We start from the raw sequence: 20,466 nt of genomic DNA on the forward strand, positions 1-20,466 counted from the left end.
GCCTGTTGTTACTCCCAGAAAGAGGAAGAAACAAATATAGAGTATGTTTAAATACCTGGTTCCATTAAGCAAGTTTACTGAGCACTGGCGAAGGGGTTCCAGTGGGGTCCAGACTGCCACGTTGCAGGAAGAGGTAAACTGTACCTTCACAGGGAGGGTCATTTTCCTCGACAAGCCCTGGTGACCCCAGTGTGAGTCAGCACCGTCTAATCCAGACACTACCTCCTGCAGTTACAGCTATTTCCTTCATCTGTCCTTGCCTGTTTTATTAGGTGGCAGTGAGGCCTGCAGGCTAATCCAACCAACATGACTTGGCCAAAATGTAATTAAAGTAGGAAATCAGTACTGATCTGGATAATTTAGAACCCCAATATCCCCCTTTGGCTTGAATTAATCAACAAGTGCTGGGCTGAACTAATTTGCATCTAGTTCGGCATTATATCTGCTTCCTGGGGGTCCGAACAGATACTTTTTGATAAAGTACCTGTACTCTAGCTTGAATCAAATCAAGGACCCCTTGGGACTTCCCTGGCAGTCCAGTGGTTAAGACTCCGTGCTCCCAATGCAAGGGGCATGGGTTCGATCCCTGGTCAGGGAACTAAGATCCTGCGTGCTGCACGGCGTGGCCAAAATCAACAAAAACAAAAAGCAAATCAAGGACCCCTTCTAACACAGAGACCAGTGACAAAAAAGGACCCCTTTCACACCTGGCGGGAGAGTTACCAATTCCATAATACCTAGGAAAAATCTGAAGTGAAGTTTACAAGTGTCTTAGTAATAACCAAAGCACCAGGCAAAGTTCCTGTTATATGACAGCTCGGTAACATTCACATCCCCAGTACTGACGGCTGTTCCAATTTTCACCACTTCCATTTCACTGATAACATTTTGGTTAGCCAGCGGAGCCTAAAAAGCAGAATGACAGAGCTAAAAACAGAACTTTGGACTTGGGTTTGAATTGTAAATGTGTCACTTGCTAACAAATTGGGCAAATTTCCTCATGTGTAAAATGGGTAGTATAATAGGTACCTATAAGAGCATTAGAGATGGATGTAGAAGCTCTGGCCCCTAGTGACGTTACCTGCTGACTTCTGGGCTCCCAAGCCCGCACGTTTTCCCGTGAGCAGGAATTGATCTTTTGAAAATCTGGTTAATTGGCCAAATTGCAAATCTTAGGCCAAGGGTTCTCCTCAACTAAGAACCACCTGAGGGGAACCTGTTAAATGCAGGAAAGTGGACTCCACCCCTAGATACTCTTAGTGGGTGTGGGGTGTGGCCTGTGAGCTTACATTTTAATATCCCAGGTGATATTGATACCAGGGGTGGATTTTGAGAAGCACTTCAACATGTTAAGAAAATCTAATTGTAATAGAGGAGACAAAGAAGCACATCTGGGTCCCTCTTGTGAACAATGAGACAAAGGATCTGAGACATCCTGTCTTCCAAGAGACGAGGGAGGCCAGCAGGATCCGGCAGGTTTGTACTGTTGGTTGTTTTAAACCCTAGTAAGAATTCAATGTGACCAGTCTTTTTTTTTTTTAATTTATTTTTGGCTGCGTTGGGTTTTCGTTGCTGCGTGCCGGCTTTCTCTAGTTGCGACGGGTAGGGGCTACCCTTCGTTGCGGTGCGTGGGCTTTTCATTGCGGTGGCTTGTTGCAGAGCACAGGCTCCAGGTGTGCGGGCTTCAGTAGTTGTGGCACACGGGCTCAGTAGTTGTGGCTTGTGGGCTCTAGAGTGCAGGCTCAGTAGTTGTGGCACACGGGCTTAGCTGCTCCATGGCATATGGGATCTTCCCGGACCAGGGATCAAACCCGTGTCCCCTGCATTGGCAGGTGGATTCTTAACCACTGGGCCACCAGGGAAGCTCTCAACGTGACCAGTCTTGCGTAGCCTAGAACCTTTTACGAGGTAACCCAGAGGAGGAAAAATGGGGCAAAAACATCCAGGTGGCCGGGGCAGCTAAGTTAGAAACAGCCGTGGGGTTCGTGCTGGATGCATAGCCACGGATGGCTCCTGGTGTCCAGGATGGGAAGAATAGCCAGGTGAGCCAGGACGGCCTACACTGGACCAGAGCGGCGGAGGGTCCTCTCTGATTTCATGGGCCTCTCCTGGCTCTGATACCAGCGGCTCCTGAAATCCTCCCTTTAACAGGGTCAGTGACCCCTCTGTGACGCTTTCTCCTCACACACAGGTGTCCCCTAAGCCGGCAGCCACCTGCACAGCATCTCTTTCTCCTTTGTACAGTTTGAATAAACACCATTTTATAGCTGATCAATGCCCCAGCCCCTTCAAGGCTCCTTTCCAGCTCCCTTTTCTTTAGTTTCTCTCATCTGTGGCCTGACGTGGTAGCAATTTAGCATGTCACTTAGATTAAAAATGGGGCTGGTTAAGTTCAGTTTGGGTAATAGACAAAGCATTAGGTATAGATTAAATTTAGACAGTGTGTTTAAGTGTCAAGGTAAATTATGTTAGAAAGGAGGGGAATTAGTTTCCTGTGAAAACAGACTCTGGGATATCTCTATCTTGTTATTTATTTTTTTTAAGTTTCAGCTAAAACATAATTAAAACATTCCTGTGCTAATCGTATTGAATTCCCCAGACAAGAGACAGGGAAGGGAACTTGGCTCCCACCTAGTGACCTGAGATCCTGGCCTCTCTGACCCTGTAATATTCTAGTTGCCCCAGAGTGCTGCTAGACGGTGATCCAGGACCAGACTAATAAACCTCCCTCTAGGTGTGATGTAATTGGAAATATATGGCTCTCTGAGTTCCTCCAGGTAGTGACTCTGAACACACCTTGTCTCATTCTGCTTCCTGATGTGACTTCCCCAAATGCCAGAAGTGACAGTGGAGTGTGTGGTAAGGGTACCAACTAAGGTAGGGCGGGTCCACCTCTCTCATAGGTGTAGTTCTTGGGACAACTCGCGTCGGATCCCCTTGCAGCAAGTTGCTTGGGGAAGTGGGGGTCACTTCCTCTGGTGTAAGTGCAATTGATCTATCTGACCAAAGGACTTGGAGTGAATGTGCCCCTAAGGTCCTGCTAGCTCTTCCCTGCCTCCCAGGTAACCCTTCACGAGTTTGAGTAAAGATAACCTATCTGATGTTTAGTCTAAACTAAACTCTGCACCCCGGAGCTCTGCCTGCCCAGCAGGGTTAGGTAATCACAAACGCAGCCCAGGGGAGCTTGGCTGGGACTGCAAGCAAGGGCTCCGTACACCCCTCTGCTCTGCTGGGGCTCCAAATGCTTCATCAGACAGAATTTGAAAATAAAGTGCTTTATTGCTGAGGTTCCCAGAGAGTTTCAGGGCAGCTGCCTAGGCGCTAGGACTGAAGTTCCCTACACTTGGAGGCTTTTATGAACAGAGACAGTTGGGATATCAGCATTTCAACCCCACAGAAGGCAAGAAAGTGTGGTTGCAGAGGGGAGGGGGAGAAGGGGGGTGAGGAGAGGCAGGGAAGGGGCACGAGGTGTGCTGGGAGAGCTGATCATACGCATCTCTTCCCAACCCTGAGCTCAGTGCATTCAGCAACATCACCTTGGGAGCTTGAAGTGGGCCATGGAGGGAACGTTTACACCACAGAAATTGCCCAAATGCTATAAATTGGGGCTGTCCCCCTGCCACCCCCCCCGGGAGAGCTGATTTACCAGCTCACCCTGCACATGACACATCCTTCTGGGCTGGTTCTGAACCCACCCCAAGCCTGGCCGCTGTGCTCATTCAGGGCGCTGTGAACTCCCAGCCCCACACATTTCTACAACCTGGACAGAACAGAGGTGAGCTGGACAAAGAAAGGGACCAGAGTTCATTGATCCGTTCTGCACCTGGATCCTGCCTTGTCTTGGCTGCCACGGCCTGTCTATCCACTTATGGTCCCACTGATGGCCTTCAGCCCTAGACTAAAGTGGTGTCCAACGAAAGGCAGCTCGGGGCTGAGGTTAACCCTCCCAGCGGGGGTGGGCAAGCGGGCCACGTGCGACTGCTCAGCCCTAAGGAGGGCTGCTGGCCCAGGGCTGGCTGGCCGCTGGCCCGCGGGCCGGGACGACGAGACTGGCCCTCAGGGCTGGGGCTCTAAGTGACTCACCGCAGGTCCCGGGAATCAGGGTGTGTGGAGAGCCCGGCGCACACCTGAGCACAGAGGGAGAGGGAGGACAATGGGTGTCCAGGCTGCGACAGAGCCTCCCAGCGGGCAAGAGGTAAGGCTGCCACAGATACGCATCTCCCGGCAGCCCCGGGGGCCTTGGGAGCTGAGCTCCCTCCTCTCACCCTGGGCCTTATACACGCTTCAACCTTCTCCCCAACCCCACACCGACACCTGGGGTGCTGACCTCCCCGCCTCAGGTTCAAAGGCAGAGGGCTCGAGGCACCAGACTGGCCTCACCAGGTCTGGGCCAGGCAGGGTGAGCGGCCCACGAGGAAAGTTCTCCAGCACAGCAGCCCTCATTAGAACTCCTTGGCCTCCTGCAACTGCGCCAGGTATTCCTCCTCGGGGGGGTTGTCCGTGCAGGCCCGGCCATTGTTCGGGGGCCGCACGGCGTGGTAGCGGCTCCAGTCCCCCTTACACAGGATCCAGGGCAGCGTGTCCACCTTGAAGTGCAGCTCGGGCGAGAAGTCGGTGCTGACGAGGTCGGGCGCGCCGGCACCCTTGCCTCGGGTCAGCAGCCGGCTGCCCGCGTCGTAGCAGCAGTGCTGGGCGGCCAGCGTGCTGCTCTCCCCGGACAGCAGAGAGCGCAGGCAGAAGCGGGCCGTGGGCTGGTACACGTCCAGGCGCTCGCGTGGGCCGCTGGCGTCCCTCCACCGGAAGCTGCGGCCCTGGTGCTCGTCCTGCAGGCTCACGGCGCTGGACACGGCCTCCAGCGGGTACGCACACGGGCAGCTGGGCAGGTCCCGCAGCACCTGGCTCAGGTACTTGGCTAGGAAGTCACTCTTGCAGTTCAGCCACTTCTCACAGCTGTCCACATCTGCAGAGGGCAGGGGAGCGTGGGAAGGGGACCGGTCAGCCCCTGGGGTGGGGGGGACTGGTCAAGGGCCAAGGCACGGAGGGGGAAGGCCTAGGCCTCAGCTGGTGCAAAGCTGTGGCTTGGTAGGGCCGTAGGGGCAGGAGGGGAAGGACCCACCTGGGGCAGAGCTGGGGGCAGTCTGACCTGGCTGCCACTGTTGACAGATAAGGGCAACCACACACCACCCAGGCAAGCTGAAGCAACAGGCCGTGGCCGAATGGACGTTGGCCAAGGGGCTGGAGGAGGGGCCTACAGGCCCTCTGCTGAGCTAGGCCTTGTCCCTTTAGATGCTGGATGGCGGGAGAGGTCCTGGGATCGTGGGGAACGAGCTGGGGTGGGTGGGGGCAGGGACAGCAGTTTTAGCCTCCTGGTAAGAAAATGTTTCACTGTTTTCACCACTGGCCCATTCTTGTTCTTAACTTTGCCTTTCTCAGGCTCACTCTGTCTTTCTGGGCCCCCTGTGACCCCTCTGTCTATGCTGCCCTCCTCCCCTCTCCCTACCTTGGAAAATGTGGCCTCTGACCCTGGCCACCCAGCACGAACTGCTCCTCCCTCTTTGCTGCAGACCCTTGGGCCCACTTGGCAGTGCTGTACCTAAGCTGGTTGTGTGTGTCTTTCCCTCGAAGACCGGAGCCCCTTGAGGGCAGGGACTGGGCTTGGTCTTCTGGGAATCCCCTGCCCCACACAGGGCTGGGTGCACCCTCCCCGCTCAGTGAGCTTCTGCGGCGTTGAGCATAGGACCCATCTGCAAGGGGGCTGTCGGCAGCTGCCTGCCTCCTTGTGGGGTGCAAGAGACACAGATGTGGAGCGTGCTGGGGAAAGCACGGCCCGCTCCAAGCTGCCGGAAGGAGCAGTCCTGGAGCTCTGGACCCTGACCTGTTTTTGAGGGCAACTGCTCCCCAGACAAGAGCCTCCAAGAGTGCCCAAGGAGTGGAAGCCAGAATGTCCCCATCCTATCCTGCTGCCAGGGAGCGTACGCCCCACTAGATGATCTCCAAGCTCTGGGCTCCCCTCAAGACCTTCTTCCCAGCAGGAATATCAGGCTGGGAAAGGCCAATGGGCCTGGCTAGGGGGCTTGGAAATGTTGCGGTCCCCTTGCCGGGGAGGCTAACCTTCCACCTGGAAGGTGTACTCTCCGCCTCAGTGGATGGAGGCAAGATTCCTGCCTGTGCAGTGAGGCTCCACCCCCCCGAGAGAGGTTTCCCCCAAACCCCCAGGGGCAGGGCCTAGCCCCCCACTGACCTGGGCTGAGCATGTCCGTAGCATTGTGGGCCAGGGGCCGCCACCCCTCACTGGGGAGGCCCGAGGGGTCCTTGTCCTCAGCGCCTTTGGGAAGAGAGGAGGCCAGGCTGGTGGTGCCGCAGGGCACCTCTGTGCTCCCGACGGGAGCCCAGCCCTCGCTAGGCTCTCGGTGCCCGCAGCATCTGGGACAGGCCTGGCACGGGGCAGGACCACCGTGTGTGTGATCCTCCTGCCTCCCCTCTCCCAAGCCCACCCTATACAAGGCTTACACGCCCACATTCCCAGGGGACCAAGTCCAGCGTGTAAGCCGCTCCCTCTGCAGGAGCTGGGGCTCGTCTCACCAGGACAGGGGGGCAGGTCGCAGGCACGGGACTCGGTGGCAGTGCAGGCGTAGCCACAGGGCCGAGTCCTCTGCTGGCTGCCGCTGCCGCAGCTCCCACTGCAGGGAGACCAGGGGCTCCATTCCTCTTGAAGCTCAGAGTCTGGGTCAAGGCAGGGAGCCAGGGGTGAGGGAGCAGAGCCCATGGGGTGCCTTGGTGCGAATTAGCAGAAGGCACCCCTTCCTCGGGAGGATACGGCCCGGGCCAGGACGCCCCTAGCGGACAGAGCATGGGCTGAATTTCAGCCCCACTCGTCTGCTCATCTGGGTACCCCTGTGCAGTGAACACCCGGCAAATGCAGGAGGTGTCACAACTCCCAGCCACCCACTCTGTGCCCACACAGCAACGAAGAGGTAAAGCTACCTGGAGGCCACCTGACCACTGCTCAGGGGACCTTGGGCAAGTCCCCCTACATCTCTGAGCTACAGTTTTTATGTCAATCAAAACCAAGGGTGACAATACTTCCCTGGCACTGGGGGTATTAAAGAATGTCCCTGCTCTCCACGTCCTGGTCTGAGGGACCCAAAATGCACCACGACAGCACCCACAGGCCTTTGGCTGCGCGGGCCTGAAACCCAGGGCTCTCTGTGGAACCCCCAAAGTACTGACACACACACCCAGCTCTCTCCTCGCTTCCCAGGCACGCCTGACAGGCTGGTTCCAAGTGTTTAAGGAAAATCAATGGAAGAAAAGCTGAAAGTCATGAAAATTCTGCCTGTTAGCTTACATGACTTTGGTGAAATGGAAAAAGCCTGCTACGACTTAGTCTGAACCAACGATGAGACACCAGGGCTCTGAGGAGAAGTGCTATAACTGTGTGTGAAACATGTCTGTACGCAGGGAAAATTGAAACTGCAATGTGCAAAAAAAAAATGCCTGTCATGGGGTGGGGGGCAGGCTTTAGGTGATATTTTCTGAATAGTCTATGTTGTTACGTTGTTTTCTAAAAAAAAAAGTAATAGCCAATACTTTGTTTACTATGCACTGGCACTTTAAAAGTATTAACTCACTTACTACTCTCTACACCCAATTCTACGCAGTCAGGGTTGTGCCCATCTCCATTTTAGAGAAGAAGGAACTGAGGCCCAGAGAGGTTAACTTGCCCAAGGTCACTCAGCTGGTAAGCAGCAGACCCAGGATTCAAACTCACACAATCTGAAGATGAGGTCAGTTGTGAGTGGTGGGATTTATAATATTTCTTAATTTGTTGGAAACAGATATGAATATATATATTATTAACAAATGTCTGTTCTGCTTAGGGGATTTCAGGGCTGTTGTGAGGGTCAAATGTTTGAAAAACAAACAAACAAACTTTGCAAGCTATGGGTAATGCTTGGCTGATGATGGTGTCTGTACAGGCCTAAGCTCCAGGCCTCTCCTCAGCTGCCCCTGCCCCGGAAGCTCTCACCCCCATTTCCACTCAGGACCTCCAGGGCTGGGGATGTCAGGACGGGGGAGCTCACCGTAGCTCTCAGGCTCCTTGAAGGCCCGGTCCCCGGGGTGCAGCCAGCCCTGCTCCCAGCCTCCTGCGGCCCCACTGAACCCACGCTCCTGGTCGGCGTCATCGTCTTCCCCATCGCTGTCCTCTTGGTCCTCACTCTCACTGTACTCTGGAGGGTAATCCTCCTCTTCCTCTTCCTCCTCTTCCCCTGGGGCTCTGCCCTTGAGGCTGGGCCTCCCTTCCTCGCCCTCCAGGTAGCCCCAGAATAGGGGCCAGAAGAGTTCCTTGGCAGGCAGCCAGCTGGGGGCACCCTGGGACCAGAGATTGTTAGGCTCAGCCAGCAGGTCCATCTCCACCTCAGCCTGGGGGTCCTCCACCACTTCGATGGTCACCTGCAGAGGTACAGACACACCCGGCCAGTGAGGGAGGGCTCAGAGCCAGACTCCAAAGGCAGGGGAGATGACAAGCCTGGGGGCAGGGGCCGGGGGAGAGGCCCAACCTTTTCTCCAAACCAGCCCATTCTTTTGGTTCACCTTCTTGGTCTCCCCAGGCACACAGGGTCACAGTCTAAGACCTGGCTGTGCATCAGAATCTGCTGGAGATTCCTGACCCCCTGACCCCACCCCAGACACGGATTTAACTGGTGTGAGGTAGGGCCAGGCATAGTGGTCCTAACATGTGCCAGGGTGGAGACCCACTCATTTAAGAAAAGCTGGGTTTGAATTCTGGCTCCACCAGCCCACAGGCTGCCCAGCTGCTGGGGCCACTGACCGCCCTGAACCTCCATTTCCTCGTTCCAGGGCCGGAAAATGAGGCCAAATGACAGCAGATCCCCACAACAGCCCTGGGGAGGGCTCTCGCCCACTACATTGTGGACAGGAAATAAGTAACGTGAAACCATTTATGTGAAAGTGAACTTTAAAAACATCACTTTTGGCTATTACAAAGTGATATGAGGTCACAGAACAAAATCTGGGGAAAAGAACAAGCAAAATATAAAGAAGAAAATGGAAGTCACCCATATTCCATCTCTGAAAGGTAACATTTTGGTGATTAACCTTCCAAGTTTAGATATATAGACACACACACACACATACACACACACACACTTTTAAACAACTTTAGAATGTTGTGTGTTCTATATTTTTGTGACCTTTTTTCTCTTTTGGTGAAAGTGTTTTGTAAGTTATAGATGGTACACAAAATGCAGGAATTATTGTCATTAGGGATTCGGGACTGACGGCGGAGTATGTAAACTGGAATTCCACCAACCCCTCTAGTTTTCTCTCCCATAAAGCCCCTCTGGTGGGCAGGCCACCGCCCCACCAGCCCACCCCGTCCTTCGCCAGGAGCCTGCAGTAAGGGCTGGGCCTGGGGGATGATCAGACCGTCAGCCTTTCTACTAGACCTCTCCCCATATTCCAGGAATCTCCTGCAGCTCACAAAACATTCTCTGCTCGTTTGGTCCTCATGACAGCCCTGCCGGGTTGGTGCTGTTTGCCCCTTGCTATGGTCTAGGAAACGGAGGCTCAGAGAGCCACAGGACTTGCTCACGGTCTGCAGCTAGAGAGGGGGGAGCACCTCCACCTCCCACTGCTCCACAGGCAGGGCGGGGGCTGTCACCTTCTCCGACCTGCACAGGACCCCTGCCCTCCAAGCAATACCGGATGGGACGCCTAACCTCAGAGCTGAGCTCTTCAGCTCAGCTTCTCTCCAGGTGTCCACTGGGCCCACGGCCCCCCTGGAGCTCTCACCTGGATATTGGGGTTTGGGGCACTCAAGTCTGTGTTGGCCAATCCCGGCAGCTTCTGCAGCTCCAGCAGCAAGGGAGCGTCCTCCAGGGTCCCGGGCAAGGAGGTCTCGTCCAGGGTCAGGGCTGCTGGCTCAGTGAGAGCCCAGCGTCTGTGTCGGCGCAGCCCTGCCTGGAGGCGGGCTCTGGAGAGCAGAGTGGTCTCCTCTTCTTCTCTAGGAGAGCTGGGGTCTGGGGAGGCCGAGACCTGAGGGAGAGGTGCCTGAGGTCAGGGCCCATGCGAACCCGGAAAAGGCTGGTGGGGGGCGGGAGCAGGGGGAGATTCGGGAGCCCTGGGGGCAGACCAGGTCACAAACTCGCCTTGCGACTGTGTATCCAAACATGTCTGCTTTACCACCTCAGAGGGTGGACTGCGTCCCCAAAGCGCTCGGGCAAATGATGCCAGCATGAGGCACGAGAAGGAGGGCTCAAATCAGGTTCTACACATGGAAGAAACATAACCCAACCTGCTCATTTCACAGATGAACAAACTGAGGCCCAGAGGGGAAGTGAGATGTTTAAGGCGGTGGTTCCAAAGTGCAGTTTGCAGACACTTGCCTCAGAATCCCCCAGGGCCCTTGTCAGAGGACAGACACCCAGGCCCTCCCACGTCAGGGAAGGAAGGCTCAGGAAGGCCGACAGGGCCGTGGGCAGCAGGCCCAGGCCCTTCCCCTCAGCACACTGCCCTGCCACCTGGCCTTCCCAAGCCATCCGTGCGGGGGCTGTATTTCTTGGCATCCTTGACCTTCCGCCTGCTCACCTGGGGCCCGGCCCCTTTTCTTATTCCAGGCTGCTTGTGTGGCCGTCTGTCTGCCAGTTAATTCCTTCCACCAGCCAGTGCCATGAGGTCCACACTGGGACCGTCCTTGATGCAGCTCAAATAGTAAGTGAAAGCAGATCCTGGATGTCTCTGACTCTTGCTCTGGCCTTCCCTGCTCAGACAGTGGAGCACTGGGTCAGCACCTACCTCCAGGCTGTAGCCATTGCCCAGGTCTCTACACCAGGGCAGAGAGAGCCCTGTCCAGAGCTGCCCTGTGAGCCTCAGGGGCCAGGGGCCTGTGGACCCTGCCTCACCCAGGCCACAGACTGGACCTCACCTCCCACCTAATACCTCGGGCAGTGTGGTACGGCTGAAAAACAAGAGTCTGGAGAGTCAGATCAGCTTGGGTTCAAATCCCAGCTCTCCTTCTTACTTGCTCATTCAATGTGATGATTTCCCATCAACAAAATGAGAATAATAATTCCTACCTGGAAGGATTGTCAGAATTTTATTTATCAAACATTTCCACAGCATCCACTGTGTGCCAGGCACTATTCTAAACACTTAAATCACTCGTTTCATCCTCCCAACAACCCTCAGAGGTAAGGGCTAGCTGTCATCTCCATTTTGATCATGAAAACTAAGGCACAGAAAAGGCAGGTAACTTGCCTGAGGTCACACAGACATTTACTGTTAGAACCAGGATTTGAACCAGGCAGCCAGAGCTCACACTCTTAAACATCATGCTCCAACACTGAAGGTGAGAGCACTGAGAGTCTACTTCACAAATCAGGGGCTGAATCAGTCTTGTTTCTCATGTCTCTCCCCTTTGACCCCCTCCTTCTGTGGTCCCCAGAGGCCTGGCTCCAAGGCTCCTGCACTGGGACTTCCCTGGTGGTCCAGTGGTTAAGACTCCATGCTTCCACTACAGGGAGCACGGGTTCAATCCCTGGTCAGGGAACTAAGATCCCGCATGCCATGTGGCGCAGCCAAAAAAACAAAACAAAACAAAAAACAGAACCAAAAGAAACAAGGCTCCTGCACTAAACACCTGGTCCCAGGGCAGCCGTGGGCCCATCTCAACCGGGGCCCAGAGTCTCTCGATGAGTGAAAGTGTTCTGGTCCAGATAGCCAGGACGGATGAGCAGAAGATGGATAGATGAGCAATGGAACAACCCAACCCCCTTCTCTGGCCAATCCTGGAGGCCTGGAGCATCCCCAGATGCCACCTTCCTAGCAGTTCCCGCCCATAATTCCACGGAAGCCCTAACTGTCCCCGCGACTTTGCTCAGCAGTTCCTCTGTCTGCAGCCTCTGGGCACAGAAACAGGCAGACTTGGGGCAGCAGGAGTTCAGGGTCTGTAGCCTTTCTGGCTGATTTAGACACCCCAGCCTCCTGGGCATAAACACCAGGTTTCATCTGCGGACATTTGGCAATGACATTTGTAGTTGTCACAGCTGGGGCGGGGAAGTGGGTGCTACCGGCATCTAGTGGGTAGAAACCAGAAATCTTACAATGCATACATAGCACAACCTCACAGCAAGGATTATCCAGCCCAGAATGTCAACAGTGCTGCAGTTAAGAAACCCTGCTCTAGAGTCAGGCTGCCTGGGTCTGAATGCCAGTGGTGGCCTGGCTTCTGACCTGTGGGACCCTGGCAGGCAACATAACCTCTGTGAGCGTCCTCATCTGTAAAATGGAGACAGTGATGGGACAGAGCTGGTACCAAGCAGGCATTCAAAGTGTCCGTTTCCAGCCCTCCCCACCCTGGTGCCCAATCGGACCAGACGATGAGCAGAGACCATAGAAAGCCCTGGCTCAACATCACAGCCACACACACCACCCTTCCTCTCTTGGAGCCTCCTGCCCTATGTGTCAGCCCCTGGGGAACTCCCCAGAGCGGAAGGGGACATCTGATCTTAGTTTGGGTTCCCTGAGAAGCCAACCCTGAGACAAAGATTCAAGGGCAAGTGGTTCCTTTGGAAGGTGATCCCTGGAGACACCAGCAGGGAGTGGAGGAGCAAGTCAGGGAAGGGAGGCAGCTAATAAAGAATGCTCCATGAAGCCAGTGACCACGGTGCACAACTGGAGTGCATCCCACTGGGCGCCTCAGTTATGCCATCAGTCATCGGTTGAGGGAGGCTGGGTGGGGGAGAAGATGGGCACTCCAGGCGCTTCGGGCTGGCCGTGCACAGCTCAGAGCAGGCCCTAGTGCCAGCAAAAGCCCTCAGGCAACTGGAAGTGAGGCCTGCAGGGATGTGGGCAGACCACTCAGAGCCCTGACGCGTAAGCACTGTCTGAGCGCATCTTCCGTATTATGCCTGGACCAGGCCCTTTACATACCTTCGGACACTTACTCCAGCTAGGGTGTAAGCTCCATGCAGGTAGAAATGTTTGTCTGCTTTGTTCACGCTGTATCGCATGCCTAGCACAGTGCCGGGCACGCTACAGGCACTCAGTAAATCATTGCTGAGTGATTGAATGAACGCCAGCAGTCATGAGGGGTGAGTGTGACTATCTGTGTGTTAACGATGAGGCTGTGGAGGCTCAGAGAGGGGAAGGGATTTACATACGGTCTCACAGGTTACACTATGGGAGCTTAGGTTCAAACTGAGCTCTGCCGGATCTCAATGCCCAGGCATCGGTGCACACGCGCCTGCGCAGACAGGCCAATAACCCCTCAAGCGCAACCCCCTCTGCCTTCAAAAAGCACTTTGGTTTTCATCTTCTTGTCTGGCCCCTGAAGGTGGTGGTAACGAGTGCAGGCTGGAGGCCACATCACCTGGGATCAAACCCCAACTTGGACCCCTCCTGGCTGTATGACCGTGGGCAGGTTGCTTAATCTGCCTTAGTTTCTCCTCCTGTAAATTAGGGAAAGGGCCGGCCATCCCTGTCTCATAGGGCTGTTGAGTTAGAACGGCGCCTGGCACATGCAGTGAGTGTTACCTAGAGGTGGTGACAGATAGTTCTCAGAGAGAGAGCGGGCAGCACCCCTCTCACCAGCACGGTGTTGGTTCTTTACATCTTATTTCGTCTGAAGACCGTCCCCCTCCACTACTGATGCAGATCTTTGGGCGGTGTATTTCCATGACATTCTGAAGCAAATTCTGAGGCTCCGGCCTGTTTAAGAACACCTGCCCTATCCCACGGGACCACCTCCCACATCTTTTATGCTTACATGTGGAGTTTCACACGTGTACACATACACAGCTCCATTCTTTTGGGGATGGTGTCATTACCCAGATAAACATGAGATATATAGATATACACCAAGATATGTCCCCACCATTCATTCTCTCTCTCTCTCTCTCTCACACACACACACACACACACACACACACACACACACACACACGGGCCCACGCATATGCTCCCAGGCTTGGCAGGGCAGCCCTGACCCATGTGTTTCCAGTTAACATAAGAGCCCCCCTTACCCACAAACCCTTACTGCATTGCTTGAGCTTTGCCTGCTAACCTGCTTCAGCTCCCCTCACAGTCCCCCCACTCTCCCTTCTCCCCTCTGCCTCCTCCCAGGGGTCAGAAACTTGTTCTGGATAATCAAATCCAGTTGCCAGGTGCAGTCCAGCACCTCTCCTCCCCGCAGCCACTGCTGAGGCCCGGGCGCATCCCTACAGAGCCCGGCTGCACACACTGTCACCTCGGCTTCCCGGGGGTGCTGGAGCCCCACCATTCAAAGGCAGTTGCCTCTCCAGACAGGCCAGAGGACCGCCGGCGGAGGAATGGGGCTGGACGTCACCCTCCTCACTGGTGTGCGCTGTTCTAACCCAGCCCATCCTGGCCTGGGAGGGAGACCTACCTCAGAGCACACCCTCCAAGCACCAGGGCTGGCTTCATGCTGCGTGACCTGTGCACTTGTACAGCACGCTGCACCGGGTTTATTGCTCTGCTGTTGCCATCTTGAAATGCTTAGAGACCCCACATTTTCATTCTGCACTGGGCCCCATGAACTATGAAGCCAGTGCTGTCGATCACCCTGCAGGTACTGACCCAATGAATCCTCACAACCACGAGGTACCAGTATCACCCTCACTTCCTAGAGGAGGCAGCCAAGGATCCGAGAGGTGAAGGAACTTGCTCAGGGTTACACAGGGGGCTGGCAGAGCAGGTTTTGAGGCAGATGATCTGGCTAGAGAATCTGCTCTTAACCCTTGTGCTTTGCCAGCTCCAGGCACGGGCAGCACTTTCTGGTTCATTGCCTGCCACTCTGGGGTGCAGAATGTGTCGAATGAACAAAACACTAGGACAGGATGCTCTGCTTTTCATATCCATCCTTCCCGTTGATCCTCGTAACAACCAAGTGAGGTGAGAAGGGCAGGGACGATTAGGAGACTGAGATCCAGTGAGGCTGGGACTTGCCTGGGACCACTGAGCAGCCAAGCCTCCAGGCCCCAGTTCCTGACCTTCCTTCTCTCCCTCAACCAGCTTTCCAGTGGTTCTGACCTCTCAGAGCGAGAAGAATGGTCTGGAGGGAGAACAAAGTTCATAGTCAAGGGGCAAACATATTAAAAATAATTACAATCAAAGGAGTAAGTAAAAAAGTATTTATGCCAAATGAGTAGAAAAAAATGCCAATTCAATTAATTTTATTTCCATTGTCATCTCCACTGAGGAAGTGGACTGGCCAGAGGCTGTTCAGTTCCTCTGGATTTGTCTTCAGCCGTGGCTCCCAACAACGGGCAGGAAGAGGGGGTATCCCACAGGGAATAACATCTGGCTCTGTTGGGCACTGGGTGCTACAGGCATCTAGTGGGTAGAGGCCAGAGATGCTGCTAAACATCCTACGATGTTACAACTCACAACAAAGAATTGTATAACCCCAAGATGATGGTAGGGCGGAGGTTGAGAACCCCTGGTCTACAGGATGTACTCTCAACAGGGGCAAAAATTAGATCTCGGAGGAGGAGGCAAAAAAATCTAAGTATTATTGCAATACAATGGTTTGTAACACTCCAAAGGGCCTTAGTGCATGAATAGAGAGCATATCTGTGGTATTAAAATTTCATGGGGGAGGCACTTAGAACAAATAGAGTCTAAAAATCTCCTTAGGAGGGAGGGCAGTCATGAAAAAAAGATGGACAAACAAGGGTCCACAGAGACCCCCCCCCCCTAAAATGCAGGGGATGTGCTTTCTTCCCGTTGCCTCTGGAGGGCCTCAGCAGCCTGGGCACTGACAGGGCCCCAAGCTGGGGCTCTCGCTCACTTCACTGCTCTCCTGCACCCGCCTCGGGCCCTGAGTGTCCTCATCTGGAAAATGAGAAGAGCCACTCTGGCCTCCTCCTAGAATTGCTCCGTGCACTGAGAGGCCAGGACCCCCTGCCACAGAGGCCTGCTCCTGCGAACCCTGGAACAAGTCTGGCGGGCTTTGTCCCCATGGGGCTGTGTCCGCTGTGGTCCAGGAGGGAACGGCTGGACTGTTAACCCCTGGCGACGGGAGACGCGGGTTTTGACAGACGGTGATTTCTCTTCGTGTCTAAACTACTCTTGGTCTCACTCCTCTGTCTTCAGTCGCCCGCAAAAGCCCACTCACAGCCTCTCCCCATCCCCAGAAAGCGCTCCTCTACCTCTTACCGACCTCTTCTACTTGTTCAAGTACCTAATGATATAAAGGTCCCACCCAGCAAGTTGGAGGCCCCCACTTACTACCTCACCTTCTCTCAATTCACACCCCAAAGGACCCAGATCCTTTGAAGATTTGATTGAAGAGGCTGCACCAGGGGCTCACTTGACCGCTGGAACCTCAGCAACACCCGCCCGCCGCTCCGCAAAGCGCTGCGGTCCGCGAGCATCCTCCGGACTCCTCTCGGAGCGCGCACCTGAACCGCATGGCTGCAGGAGAGTTTCGCTCAGGGCGAGGCAGCCGCGGGGAGGCGGCGGGCGGAAGGGAAAGGAAGCCGGGCGGCTACAGGGTGTCTGCGCACCTCACTCAGCACAGAAGTGACGCTTCTCCCCAGGCTGACCTGCTTCACAGCCCGGGGGTGTTTCCCGCAGGTCCGGCGCACCTGGCCACCGTCCGGTGCCCGCCGACGTCCGGGCCGGTCCCGCCCCTCGCGCTCGGGGGCCGCCACTCGCGTCCCGGTCCTGCTCCCCGCGCGGCCAGAGCTGGGGGCCGGGGGAGCAGGGACCCAGCGCGCCGCAGCCCGCGCCCCGCCGCTCACCTCCGCCAGCCTCACGTGGCTCCAGCCGGGGCCCCGCGGCTTCCGCAGGGGGAGCCCTCGCACCGCGGCCAACAGCGCGGTCAGCAGCACCACGCAGAGGGGGAGCGCCGCGCGGCCAGGAAGTCGAGGCATCCTCTCCGAGGCTGCTCCGCCCGGCGCCTTCGCGCCTCCCGGCCCGCTCGGGCGAGTCTGTTGACGCCGGGCCTCGCCTCCTCCGGGGGCGGGAGCGCTGGGACGGCGGAGCAGGCCCGGCCGCGCCAGCGCTCAGGGCTCGCGAGGGGAGCTGCGGCGGCCGCGGGGGCGCGCGGGGCGGGGGCGCGCGGCTCTCCTCTCTCTTTCTCTCTCTGTCTTCTCGCTCCTCTGTCTTCTCTCTCTCCTCTCTCTCTCTTCTCTCTTCTCTCTCTTTTCTCTCTCTCTCTCTCTCCCTCCCTCTTCTCTCTCTCTTCTCTCTTCTCTCTCTCTCCCTGGCCCGGTGTGGGCGCCCCGGCTGCTCTCGGGTCGGCGCCCGGGATGTCCCCCGCCCTCCCCGGAGGGGTGGCCCCTCGCGCTCCCGGACAAGTCTCGGCCCAGCGGGCGGCTCCCTTTGATCTGGCCGCCTCCCCGCCCTGAGTGCCCGCCGCTGTCGCCGGCGCAGCCCCAAGCGAATTCCTGTTCGGGGAAAGTCGCAGCCCGCCTGCCGGCGCTCTCCAGTCCAGCTGTGCGACTGCTGAGGGGTCCTGAGGGCGACGCCGGGGCTCACCGACCGCCAGAGCCTCGCAGGCGAGGGACACGCCGCAGCCCAACGCGGGAGCCTTCAGCTCTTGGGCAAATGTGCACCCAGGTAGGTTGGCTTGGGGAGGAAGGCCTGGAAGTAACTCCCCCAAGGCTCTTCCAGCTCCCCTGCTGGAGGTGGAGACTCGAAAAAAACACCTGCCACTCTGCACCCAATTTCCCCCCGGTGTTCAGCACTTCAAGAGCCAGGAGAGAGCTGAGACTCAGATGTGAGGATAAAGTCCCAGGACAGCAGCTAGCCACATTTGAAGGAGTGGTCAGAAGATCCTGCCCTGCCATTGGGTGTCACCTAGTTTCATCCTGGGTAAAACAGTGGGGCCACCCACTCCCTCCAGAGGGACACTCGTGCAGGGATCCTCCCGTGTAGGGCGTGCAGTCATGAAATAAAACCTCAGCTTATGATAATGATCAGGAACTATGAGTGGCAGTGACGCTTTTCATGGCTGGGGGCTGTTGGGGACTGTGAGCTCCGTGACACAGGGCAGGTGCGGTGGGGTTTGGACAGGTAGGTGAGGAGCAGTCAGAGGCATTATTAGGAAGATGCCTACCCAGGGGCCATATGGAGGAACACAAAGGCTGCCTGGTTTCTGGGCAGGGACAGCAGATCCCTGGAGGTGCTGGGAAGGATGCCAGAAACCTGGCCATAGGGTAAAATTTGGGATCTGGGTTTAGCCTTAGAAACTCTTAGGAGACTGGGCACATTTCTGAGAAACCACTCCTATCCCCAACAGCACTGCCCAGGACTCTGCAATTGTCTTTTTTTAAAAACTAAATTTATTTATTTTTGGCTGCATTGGGTCTTCGTTGCTGCGTGCGGGCTTTTCTCTAGTTGCGTCGAGAGGGGCCTACTTTTTGTTGCAGTGTGCGGGCTTCTCATTGCGGTGGCTTCTCTTGTTGTAGAGCACAGGCTCTAGGCGCGTGGTCTTCAGTAGTTGTGGCACAGGGCTCCCCCTCGCGGGCTCTAGAGCACAGGCTCAGTAGTTGTGGCGCACGGGCTTAGTTGTTCCGCAGCATGTGGAATCTTCCCGGACCAGGGCTTGAACCCATGTCCCCGGCATTGGCGGGCGGATTCTTAACCACTGCACCACCAGGGAAATCCTTCTGCAGTGTTTTGAATAGTGCATCACAGGGGTTAGTTACAATGCCTGTCTGGAGTCTGCCACAGGGGTTTGAACCTTGCTTCTATCATTTACTAAGAAGATGATATTATTGGGCAAATTCTTTGACCCCTTGGTGGGTGCTTTTGTCATCTGTAAAAGTCTGGGGTGTAGGGAGGGGCTACCCACCTCACAGGTGTGAGGAGTAAATAAGAATCTAAGGACTTATATTAGGATGAACTACAGGAAGTTGCCGCTTTTGGGTCAAAAGGGTCAAATGTTGGCAATTTCATGTGGTTCAGCCTAATAAGATGCCTGGTACATGGTAAACACTCAAATATTAGCCCAAAGAAACCTAGCATTTGAGCAACCTGCTACGCCATATTGCTTTTACTAAATGTGAGGCCACTGTGTTGTTTTTTAGGATTTTTCTTTTTTTTTGTAAAACTATTTTCACATCCAGTCGAATATTTTGTCTTTTCATCAAACTTTTGAACCTTCCCACAGATTAAACATGGAGTTTGAAAATAAGGAATTCATTCATTCATGTGTATCTGTCTCCAAGTCAGTAACTACCGCTAATGGGAGCCCCTCTCCCCATTACCTGGACAGCTATAATAGTCTCCCGATTAGTCCTGCTGTATCTACTCGTTCTCACTCTCTACTCTCTACTCTCTACTCTCAAATGCTGTTGGTTATTCTTTTCTTTTTTCAATCAACTTTATTGAGATATAATTTACATACAATAAACACACCTATTTTAATTTTACAGTTCAATGCGTTTTGACAAATGTATACATCCAGGTAACCACCACCACCATCATGATTTAGAAATTTCTCATCACTCCAATATCCTTCTGTGCACTGCAGGAAAAATAAATATGCTTCAGTGGAAAGTAATGCATTGTCTACATACAATGCATCCTTTTGAGTTATCTGATTCTAGTCTTTCATTGTCTTGGGGCTGTTTTACAACTTTGTAGGTTGTAGGTAACTAATAGCAAAGCAAAATACTTCTTGTCTATATAAATGCAAATTCTGTCCTGTTCTGTGGAGGTTCGATTGACCTCCCTCCCCCAGTGTGGAAGAAATCAGTTTTGTCTTCATTTGTACATTCACTTCAGTGTTCCTGATCTATAAAGTTTCTGTTTTTCAATATCTCCTTTGAATTGGCTGTAATACCCTTAACAGTTTTCTCATTAATGAGTTAAATGACATCTTTCGTTTTTACATCTGTAAGAGTCATGATTTTATTCGTTTTTGAAAATTATCTTTTAACAGTCCCTTTGTACAGTTAATCCCTACCTCCCTACCCTTGGCTCCTGGTAAGCACTTCTCCACTCTGTCATCATAGGTTAGTCCTGCCGTTTTAGAAGTTTGTTATCAGTGCAGTCACATTCATGTATTCTTTTGTTTGGCTTCTTTCTTTGAGCATGGTTTTGAGGTTCATCCATCTAGTTGTAGGTGTCAGTAATTTGTTCCTTTTCACAGCTGAGTAGTGTTCATCATATGACCATTCTGCTTCTTTTCCCATTAACTATGATAGCATTTGGATTGTTTCCAGTTTGGGGCTATTATGAATAAAGGAGCTATGAATATTCAAGTGCCAATTCTCTTGTGGACATGCTTTCACTTCTCTTGGGTGAAATTGCTGTCAAAAACCTGCCAAATTGTTTTCTCCAACGGCTGTACCATTTTGCATTCCCACCTTTGTCAACACTTGGTATTGTAATTCTTTTTATATTTAGCCATTCTAGAGGGTGGGTGAGTAGTAGAATCTTATTGCAATTTTAATTGGCCTTTCCTTAATG

At 54.3% G+C, this 20,466-nt stretch overlaps 1 protein-coding gene across 4 annotated transcripts; it reads right to left on the minus strand.

Annotated features, from left to right (window-relative positions):
- Positions 1-1,624: 1,624 nt before the first annotated feature.
- ISM2 (isthmin 2) lies at positions 1,625-16,919 on the minus strand. 4 transcript variants are annotated; one of them, XM_057543145.1, is made up of 6 exons: positions 16,788-16,919; positions 9,817-10,059; positions 8,085-8,454; positions 6,583-6,723; positions 6,242-6,325; positions 1,625-4,960 (listed from the first exon to the last, which is right to left on the minus strand). In XM_057543145.1, exons 1-6 carry the CDS (start codon positions 16,917-16,919, stop codon positions 4,443-4,445), a joined length of 1,488 nt encoding a protein of 495 aa, XP_057399128.1. In that variant the 3' UTR covers positions 1,625-4,442. The 4 variants fall into 4 exon arrangements, with proteins under 4 accessions (XP_057399128.1, XP_057399132.1, XP_057399129.1 ...); XM_057543149.1 differs by lacking the exon at positions 9,817-10,059; XM_057543146.1 differs by lacking the exon at positions 6,583-6,723.
- Between the last annotated feature and the right edge of the window lie 3,547 nt (positions 16,920-20,466).

The sequence above is a fragment of the Balaenoptera acutorostrata genome, chromosome 3 (assembly GCF_949987535.1).
Source record: "Balaenoptera acutorostrata chromosome 3, mBalAcu1.1, whole genome shotgun sequence".
Taxonomy (NCBI): domain Eukaryota; kingdom Metazoa; phylum Chordata; class Mammalia; order Artiodactyla; family Balaenopteridae; genus Balaenoptera; species Balaenoptera acutorostrata.

Bases quoted from the DNA above. Each gene is read 5' to 3' on its own strand.
- ISM2 (XM_057543145.1), bottom strand. From the start codon at position 16,919: ATGCCTCGACTTCCTGGCCGCGCGGCGCTCCCCCTCTGCGTGGTGCTG. The intron at 10,060-16,787 runs GTGAGCGGCGGG...CCTCTCCCTCAG, and splicing joins GCCACGTGAGGCTGGCGGAG to GTCTCGGCCTCCCCAGACCC. The intron at 6,326-6,582 runs GTGAGACGAGCC...CTCTTCCCAAAG, and splicing joins CGACCTGCCCCCCTGTCCTG to GCGCTGAGGACAAGGACCCC.